Source organism: Asterias rubens, chromosome 12 (genome assembly GCF_902459465.1).
Source record: "Asterias rubens chromosome 12, eAstRub1.3, whole genome shotgun sequence".
Lineage (NCBI taxonomy): Eukaryota > Metazoa > Echinodermata > Asteroidea > Forcipulatida > Asteriidae > Asterias > Asterias rubens.
The window spans coordinates 8,794,406-8,804,164 of NC_047073.1; the positions used below are offsets into that span (position 1 = coordinate 8,794,406).

A 9,759-nucleotide genomic window follows, 5' to 3' on the forward strand; every position below is an offset into this window, starting at 1 on the left:
AATGGTTAAATTGTGATTGGTATTTTACTTACTGTCTGCTTGTTTCTTTTGTTGTATTTTACCATCTCCTTTTATGGAGATTTGTTTGAAATAAATAGCAACAAAAGTCTTTGTTGGTGTATCTTTTGTTGATCTTGTTTACGTAATGCACTCACTAACAAATTATAAATAAGGGAATCAATGTGTGGTGAAGAGGTTTTCAACTAGTGGTTTAATCCCAACGAGGCCTGGTTCTTGATAATTTTACCGAGACGAAGTCGAGGTAAATTATAAAGAACCAGACCTCGGGGGGACCAGGCATGAGAATCTTCCGGTTTAAACCAGAATTCCGTTTTTTTTCCTTTCAAAATTGTGGTCTCCGAGTTCGATGTGAATTTGCTATAAAATTCGGGGGGTAGGTTTTTGGGGGTATTCATTTGGATTTCTCTAATCCCTCTTCTCTAGTCAGACAATGTAAGTTTACCTTTGTAATTGTTATTACCGCGGATCGATCCACACGGCATTCATGAAAAAACGGCACCTAAACAATAAATTGCCGTCCAGCAGCTGGCCCAGTTTACGGCTTGTGGTCTTCCTGGCATCGCGCATGCATGTAGCAGTAGCGACAGATGTATAAACTTGCCTCATTCCTCGCTTCGTTTATAGTGGTACGGTTCAATAATGTTTTCGTGTAATGCGCTTGCTGCTCTACAGCAAAGATAACACGTGTGGAGACTTTTGAAAGTCTACTGAAAAAACAATGCACGTGTTTTGCACCATGTGTACTGTGTACGTGTGTATGTGCAGGTTTGTACACAGGCCATGGAAAACTGGTACCTGTTATTGCCTGTTACAACCAGCGAAAGATATATTGGGAACCAGCGAACACACTGTACGTCCGGACGACGTGCTTTCTTCATTGGTTCTATTTCTATGTTGGGGTCTAATCTCAACCTCGTTCCAGTTATACCCTATGCTGAATAACAACCTCTTTCTCAAAAACACATTGCTCTCGCCAAATATATAGGCCTATATATATTTTAAAAGTTAATGTTAAAGGCAGTGGACACTATTGGTAATTACTCAAAATAATTATTAGCATAAAACCTTTCTTGGTGATGAGTAATGGGGAGAGGTTGATGGTATAAAACATTGTGAGAAATGGCTCCATCTTAAGTGCCATAATTTTCGAGAAAGAAGTAATTTTCCACAAATTTGATTTCGAGACCTCAGATTTAGAACTTGATGTCTCGAAATCAACCATCTAAACACACACAACTTCGTGTGACAAATGTGTTTTTTCTTTCATTATTATCTCGCAACTTCGATGACCAATTGAGCTCAAATTTTCACAGGTTTGTTATTTTATGCATATGTTGAGATACACCAACTGTGAAGGCTAGTCTTTGACAATTACCATTAGTGTCCACTGCCTTTAAAATCACAAACATTTAATTGCAAAAAAATTCTTTTACACAACCGAATTTCAAATCAAGAACCTATAAAAATGGTTGTTGGTGAGAAAAAAAAGAATTTTCAAGGGCAGAAATAAGGGATAAGATCGTCAAAAAAATAAAAATATTATTATTATTATTTTCACCCTTCTTTTTCTGGAATTGTAACAAAATCGCAGGCGAACCCAAAATTGTTCGAATTGTTTAAGCTTTACATTCCTTATTATTAAAGGAAAAATCATACAAAAGTAGCTCACTTCTACCTGGAAAAATAGGTATCAGAAATGCATCAGAGACACCACAGAGCTTCTAAAATACCCATAGCTCCCAGGGCCCTTAGGCGGGCCCTGAACCCCGGCCGTAAGGGACTTCGCGCTGCGCGCTCGTGTTGCTTCGCACACAAAAATGATGGAATATTGACATTTCCTATCAACTGAATTTTTTCCTGTTTTTTTTTATCATCACCCATTCTCATGCCTGTATTCTCTCTGATGTCTTTTTAAATTTCTTTGTAGGCCTACTTTTTACACATTTTATTATTTGTTTATTCGTGATGTATCAGCCTTCGAGCTGTTTTTATCGGATTTAATTTTAAATTAACCATTTCAATCAAATCTTAGAAGTGACTCTTACCAGAGGAAAATTGCTGTGCTCCTTCAAGAACAAAATTCATTATTGACGGAAGATATATGTTTTGAACCACAGAGATCAATGGATTCTCCCAGGAGGTGAGCCTCAGATTGATGTTGAGACGACGTTTAAGCTCGATACAAGAATTAAGAAAGATGACAGACAGAATTTGACGTTCACTGTCTCCGGTGAGTAGTTTGCAAAGTTACAAACCTGAATAAACTATAGGTAATAGTAAACTTGCCGGTACAACCATGTCATAGTTCTCTTTTGAGGGAGTGTTGGCTCTGAGAAGAGCCGCTTGGCTCTGAGAAGAGCCGCTTTGATCTTTATGTTTCAAACAGTACTCTGCTTGTCTTCATGAGAACCTGAAAGATGAGGGGAGTATACTTTTCGAAATGTCAACACAAAACCAGCTCTTTCCAGAGTGAACACTCCCTCAAAAGAGAATTATTACATGGTTGTACCTGCAAGTTCACTTTTATCCATAGTTAATTGTTATCCTTCACACCATGCAAAGTTTCAAACATCACTTGTGTTGCCATTAGATCAGTTCATCTGGATTGTTGATAATCATGAATTAAGAGCTTCATTTTTACAAATCCCCAAATAATGTAGATGTTACTTTCATAAAATTTTAGTTAATTTTACTTTAATACATATAATTTTAGTTTGTTACGATTCTCTCCTAAGCTACAAGCTTCTTCAGACTGGTGACTATGTCCAATGCTGATCAACTGCCTAGAGACCTCTATCATAGTGCAGCCATCTTGAATTTGTCCAATTGATATCAATGTTACCAAACTGAGGCTGGAAGAACAAACTAGTCTGGTTCTTAATTGCAAAATGATTATTAGCATTCGTTAATGTTATTCGATACAAGGAACATGATCAAGATGGAGGCAGTATGATAATAGTCTATTATATCCTTTCTTACCCGTTTTACGTGTTTTGTTTCTCCTCTTGCTAGGTCCGAGCCACATCAACCTGTTTGTATCCTTCAGGGAAGGGGTAGACATGATCTCCTGGTCCCTGAGTCCGGAGAAGCCTCTTAAGACTCTGGATGGGACCGGCAACTGGGTCTACTACATCTGCTACGGGGGAGGACAGCCAGAGGACAGCTGGAAGTTCTGGATGGATATGAAGGTAGGAACGAGGAGCTTGTATTTCAGACAGGAGTGATGTTGGGGTGGGGGGGGGGGGGGGGTGAGACCAGGGGTCGATTTAACAAAGAGCCAAGATTGATGTTAACTGCACATCAATCATAGTTGCTTAGTGTGATTTCACAATGCAAATCACTATGGTGATACTGACAATTTGTCTTCCGGTGGATTTTATTGGTGGATTTTATTGCTTTGTTATTGCAGCCTCGTTTTTAATGTGCCGGCACCCTACCAACTGAACTATCTTTATCTAGCCCTAGTTGGGGGTCTCCCTATTTTGTCAGTTTTTTTTTTTATGAGTTGCGAGTCAGAATTTGTGTGTGTGTACTTTTGAAAGAGCCTCCAATGATTTAGTTTGATAAATTCTAGCATTTTTAAACCTCTTTTGAAGTTGTGTTTTTCATGTGGTGCTTTGTCTTTGTTTGCATTTTGCAGGGTGTTTTTTTGTGGTACTTCATTTATTTGAAAATCGTTCAGTTGTTCTGTTTTTGCAAGACTTTCGTTCGTTTATTCTGGCTGCCTTTAATTTATACAATGGGCAGCTTGAACAGTGAGCTGTGGTATCATTCAGGATCTAACTCCATTGTTGTTCTGGCTGCCTTTAATTTATACAATGGGCAGCTTGAACAGTGAGCTGTGGTATCATTCAGGATCTAACTCCATTGTTGTTCTGGCTGCCTTTAATTTATACAATGGGCAGCTTGAACAGTGAGCTGTGGTATCATTCAGGATCTAACTCCATTGTTGTTCTGGCTGCCTTTAATTTATACAATGGGCAGCTTGAACAGTGAGCTGTGGTATCATTCAGGATCTAACTCCATTGTTGTTCTGGCTGCCTTTAATTTATACAATGGGCAGCTTCAACAGTGAGCTGTGGTATCATTCAGGATCTAACTCCATTGTTGTTCTGGCTGCCTTTAATTTATACAATGGGCAGCTTCAACAGTGAGCTGTGGTATCATTCAGGATCTAACTCCATTGTTGTTCTGGCTGCCTTTAATTTATACAATGGGCAGCTTCAACAGTGAGCTGTGGTATCATTCAGGATCTAACTCCATTGTTGTTCTGGCTGCCTTTAATTTATACAATGGGCAGCTTGAACAGTGAGCTGTGGTATCATTCAGGATCTAACTCCATTGTTATTCTGGCTGCCTTTAATTTATACAATGGGCAGCTTGAACAGTGAGCTGTGGTATCATTCAGGATCTAACTCCATTGTTGTTCTTGCATTTTTACTATTGGTGTTGTACAGTGTACTTTGTTCAGTATCTGCCCTTTTATCTTTCCATGGTTTACTTTTTAACTTTCTATTTAGGCCTACTCTTTCTCTATTGTACCGTTTAACCCCTTTTTTACGTTGGCAGTCTATATTGGTGTGTTTTTATGTAAACAAACAAAAAGTAATTTTGTCTTGCTTTTTTTAAACCTTTTTTTAGTTTAGTTTGCTTCTGTATTTAATAACTCTATCTGTACACTTCAATTAATTTTTTTTTTTTAAATGAGTGCCTTGGTTTTAGAAAGGTTTGCGGTAACACTATCTCTAATGAGTTGGGGTGGTTCTGAAAAGAACCGTGGTTTCAACTCGACGTTTCGATCAGTATGCTCTGATCGTCTTCTGGAGAGTTACATGGTGTAACCTTTCTATATCGTATTTCCACCATGCAAAGTTTCAAATCCTACTTGCCTTGGTTTTCTTGTGAGGTGTTTTGAGGGTATTTACATAAGGTATTTTTTATAAATGTCTTTTTATGTGTTACTGATTTGTATTGTGACATCACATTTTGTCTGTTTAGCAGTTAAATCATTTCATGTAGCAACTCATCTGGTGATAAAAATAATAAATAAATAAAATAAAAAAAATAATAAATTCTCTTTGAAAATCGAGCGTTCTTGATTAATCAATGACATTTGTATCTTGATCGCAGGTTCCTACCCATTTCGATGAAGCCGATCCAATTGTGGATGTTGGCGTCGCAGGACTCCACTTCACTGATTTTAAAACGTCCAGGGAGCTGGAAGACTTTATCCAGCAGCAACCAGACTGGGTCTTCACCATCCCGTTCCTTGGAGTGTACGACTCGTGGATCTTCTGAGAAACAAGCGATGGCGCTGTTTCATTCTGTCCATCTGTAACGGAAGATTTTACCCGCAGAATGATTAACTGGGTTGGTCAGGACGGAGAGACATCAAAATAATTAGATGACCTGTTAACCAGCTAGAGAAATTAAGCATTCAAAACAAAAATCAATTTATTTACTATAATCTTTGGCATACATGTATAAGCCACCTGGTTGTATAAGTCGCAAAAGTTTGTGTCAAAGGGAACTTATACCAGTGTTCCACGCTGCGATTGAAGTTGTGTAACTTTTGGCAGGGCATCAATTTGGTTCTGCATTGCGGCCCATACTTTGGTAGGGCAGTCTTAAACTTTCGGAGGGCAAAAACCCATGTTTGGAGAACACTGGCTTCGTGTGTGATTTTTCAGTTTTTGGCAGGGAGGTCGATTACAAAACTGCTTGTTCATGACATAAAAATGGTTCGAGTGGTCAACAGAGAAATTCATACTCGAAACGAACATGGTTTGGGGCGCAACATTTCGTCAAAACCATCACATCACACAGGCCATGTTTTGCAGGTATTTGTGTTTTATTTGAGAGCAAGAGTGTTTTTTTCATCTATAAATATTTTACAAACAATCTTTCTTTTAAAAGTCTATGCTGGTTTTTGTTCTTCAATAATAACACGTTGATGTATCAGCCACAGTAGTTTTTTAAGGGGCAAAAATCAATGTATAAGCCGCGACTTATATGCCAAAGATTACGGTACTCACATAGGAGCTGCAGACGATTTCACGAAACGCAAGGATTAATTCTATCTCGAGTTAGGACGAGTAACTTGTCCTAACGTAGGATGGGTTCAATCCGTCCTAAAGTCTATGAATACGGAACTTAACACGTCCTAGATAAGTCCTAAGATTAATAATCCCAAGTTGGGACAAGTTTGGTGAAATCCACGTCAGGTGACACATGTTTATTTTGTAGATCTCATTCACTAAGTAGATGTCTTGTATATAGATGTCCTATTAACAATGTGAATGCAAGGTCTTCTTTGGAATGCACAATTACATTTTGATGAGCCCTTTAGGCCCATTATACACCTGTCAACTGTTGACCCAATCCCCACCCTTCTACCCTGCATCCCACACCCTCCCTGTAGTCTGGATTGTAGATCAGCACAATGATGAGATTTCCGGACACCAATGCCGATGGGTTCAATGCGCCCTAACGTCTATGGTTACGGAACTTGACTCGTTCTAAGTCCTAGGATTAATCCTAAGTTAGGAAGAGTTTGGTGAAATCGACGGCTGGCTTCACCAAGATTCAGCAACTCCTTAGAGCAGCCATTGGGTACCCTGGAGGGCTTTAGAGAAAGTGGGAAAAGTGAGTAGGGGTCAACAATTGATGGCTTAAAGTAGATTTTGTATCGGTATACATCTCTGAGGTACAATAAACCAAAGTTTGCACATGATTTATTGCCCAAAAAAGTCAAACAATTCTGCATTCATGCAGGATTTTTTTAGCTAAAACAAAATTCTCACAATACATTTTTATTTGGAGTCTGTTTGGGATAAATGATTTAATAGGGGTGTGTATTGTCTTTCAGATATTTTAAAAGGTTGGTACAAATATATATTTTGTTTAGAGGGATGGTACACAATTGTTCTTTGCGACCAAACAGAGGCTGGAAGAGTAAAAATAGTCGGGTTACCTTGTTGGTGTAAAAAAATGGGTTTTGTTATTTGTAATTCAGTTAGGGTTATAGACGGTTTTTTTAAGATAATGTACCTACCCTGTAAAAAGAGTATGTATTTTGCTCACTTGAGTTTTTATTGAATTGTTTTTCCTGGCACTTGGCTCCTACTTTGTTGCCATGAATTTATACATCTTAAACGTTTAAAATGTTTTAACAGATTAAATGCAAAAGGCTTTAACACTCTGAAATACTTTATGCAAATTGAATAATAAAAGAAATTCTATGTCAGTTGTTAGCTGAAAGCAGAGAAGTTCTCAAGTAGTAGCTAGAGCTTTGGACGTGGCCTTAAGGCCCGGCTAAAGTCAGTCGCGTGATGGAAATCTTGACATGATGATCATAAAAAACATTGGGTGCGTTCGTTTAGCTTCCCTGGGTCGAACCTGGTCTGCCCTGGTACGTCCGAATAGCTTTGACGGGGCTCACCCGGGTCAGCCCCCAGTGCCCTGCTTGTGGAGTGGGTCACTTGGGGGTGACCTGAGGTACATGCCGTCACCACGAGAGGATGAGTGTGTTCATTCGATTAGCTCTCGTGAGGAGCTCAACCGAGTGAGCACTGCGGGGTCGACCCAGGGAAGCTTATCGAACGCACCTGAAGTTTATTTGCCTCAGCGATGACTATAAACTGTGTTTTTTAGGATCGCGCATCAAGATTTCGGGACCATCCCGTCACCAACTATAAAGCAGTCTTTTAGCTGTGTTCCCACTGGACTTTTTCTTCTGCTGCCACATGGAAAGTTACATGACTGTGGCGTAATTCTACTGTGCATTCTAACCTGGACTTATATTCTGTGCAGTTTGCATAGCGTTTTACAGCGTGGTCGCAGTAGGTTTACAGCACAGAGCTAATCCCATTGGATTTTTTAGCGGCCCGGCAAGCCCCTATTAAGTTACCGTTACCGTGTGGAAGTCTTCTGTGACCTCTTTCGGCCTGTTAGTTTTACATCTCGGTCGCAGTAAATTGACAGGGAGGTCAGCTTACTGTGCGTCCCCATTGGATTAAGTTTGTCATTGTACAGAAAAGTTGCGGTACTTTCACACAAAAAGTCTAATGGGAACACCGTTTAAGACCATTTTTAATCAACAGTTTTAGCAGTGGCTATGTCCAGGAAGCCAAAAGGATATCAACAGTCTTAGTTGTAGTCGCTTGACTTGGACGCCGCCTAATATTCTAAAGTTCATGTTGCTATGAATGAGGTTGAAATCTTTGTGCCAAGTTATCTGTTGCAAATTTGCAATATACGCTATCCTGTTAGTCTTGGTGCAGGACGTTTCTAGTTTTCCTTTGGCCGCACTGTGCGTGAAAGGAAAACGAGAAACGTCTTGCACCAAGACTACTATCCTGTGCGTGCTCTCATGCAGAACCAGAAAATATTGTGCCACTCTGCGTCCCAGAAAACAACTCAGACATTTTTCCTATGCTACTCATATTTGTGAGAGATTATAGTAATACACTTTTTCGATAGACTATTTACAGTAAAAATAGAGGTAGATTTATGGATTTAATGTTTTAAAATTGCCAAATTGGAACAACTTATTCTTTTATGCTTTGTTATGATTTTATTGCAAAGCAGCAACTTTTATTAACTTGTGTTGATTAAGTTATTAACGTTTTTTAAAAACATTGCTTTTTGTGATTGTTAACTTGAGATATATACTTGATCAATGTTAATTAATATGTATAAACTAGTGCAGCTCCCTTTGAAATTAACAAAGGGAAAGTACCTCGTGGGTTTCCGACAGATTTAGATAATTCTAATACTCATTTTTGTCAAGATTCACAATTCAACAAGGAAAAAATTTGAACAATCCTGAAAACAATGGTCAATTTTAGGTTTTTAGTACTCGACTTTGACAGTAATTCAGACGGTAGTTGTTCTCTGAATGATTAATACTTTATAATTAATAAGTTTATAGGATGAAATTTGTTGATAATTACAAATCATGTACTTTTTTGCAAGTACTCAAGAAGCAAATATCGTTAGATCTTGAATATTAACCACACTGCCACAATCTTGGTCATGTTTCCCGTGTTCTCAGGGGAAACACAGAGAGTCTTTAGACCAGTCAGGGGATCAGACTATTTTTTCTCCATTCCTGTTTTGGCTGTATTGATTTCAATGATGGGGGAAAAAAAGAAAGATGGCTACCCCACTAGAAATGTCTAAAGCTATTGCAACTTGAAGAATGCCAGTTATTGTGTTTATGTGCAATTAACAATCACCATTGACACTTATGTGATTTAAAATATTTAAAAAAAATTTCACCAGTTGTTAAAGTATAATTTGCGTTTTAATTAATAGATAGATGCTTTGCAATAAAGCAATAAAAATGTTGGATACAACCGAGAGGGGTTATTGCTTTGAAAGAAGTCTCGTTCCAGTTTGTCACTATCTCATACTCTTATCGTTAAGTGATAACCCGACAGAAGGTGCACTTTTCTTCTCGATTTCATTTCCCTTGACGTCTGTCTCTGGAAATTGAACCAAGAATAGACTTACGCAAAGCTAGCGGGCAATACGGCGCGCTGCACATGGTAGCGAGAATAAACTTACACAAAGCTAGCTGGCAATCGGCGTGCTGCTCATGGCAATGAGGCTGGGAATGGTAGAGAGAAGTAACTTACACAAAGCTAGCTGGCAATCGGCGTGCTGCACATGGTAGTGAGAATAAACTTACACAAAGCTAGCTGGCAATCGGCGTGCTGCTCATGGTAGTGAGAA

At 38.8% G+C, this 9,759-nt stretch overlaps 1 protein-coding gene across 1 annotated transcript in view; it reads left to right on the forward strand.

Annotated features, from left to right (window-relative positions):
• The window catches only part of LOC117297327 (endoplasmic reticulum metallopeptidase 1-like), a 37,129-nt gene extending 27,725 nt beyond the window's left edge, over positions 1-9,404 (forward strand). The window contains exons 11-13 of the mRNA XM_033780301.1: positions 2,139-2,251; positions 3,034-3,209; positions 5,152-9,404. Of these exons, the coding sequence (XP_033636192.1) occupies positions 2,139-2,251; positions 3,034-3,209; positions 5,152-5,319 (457 nt within the window). The 3' untranslated portion in view covers positions 5,320-9,404. The remainder of the gene's footprint in view (positions 1-2,138; positions 2,252-3,033; positions 3,210-5,151) is intronic.
• The last annotated feature ends 355 nt before the right edge of the window (positions 9,405-9,759 follow it).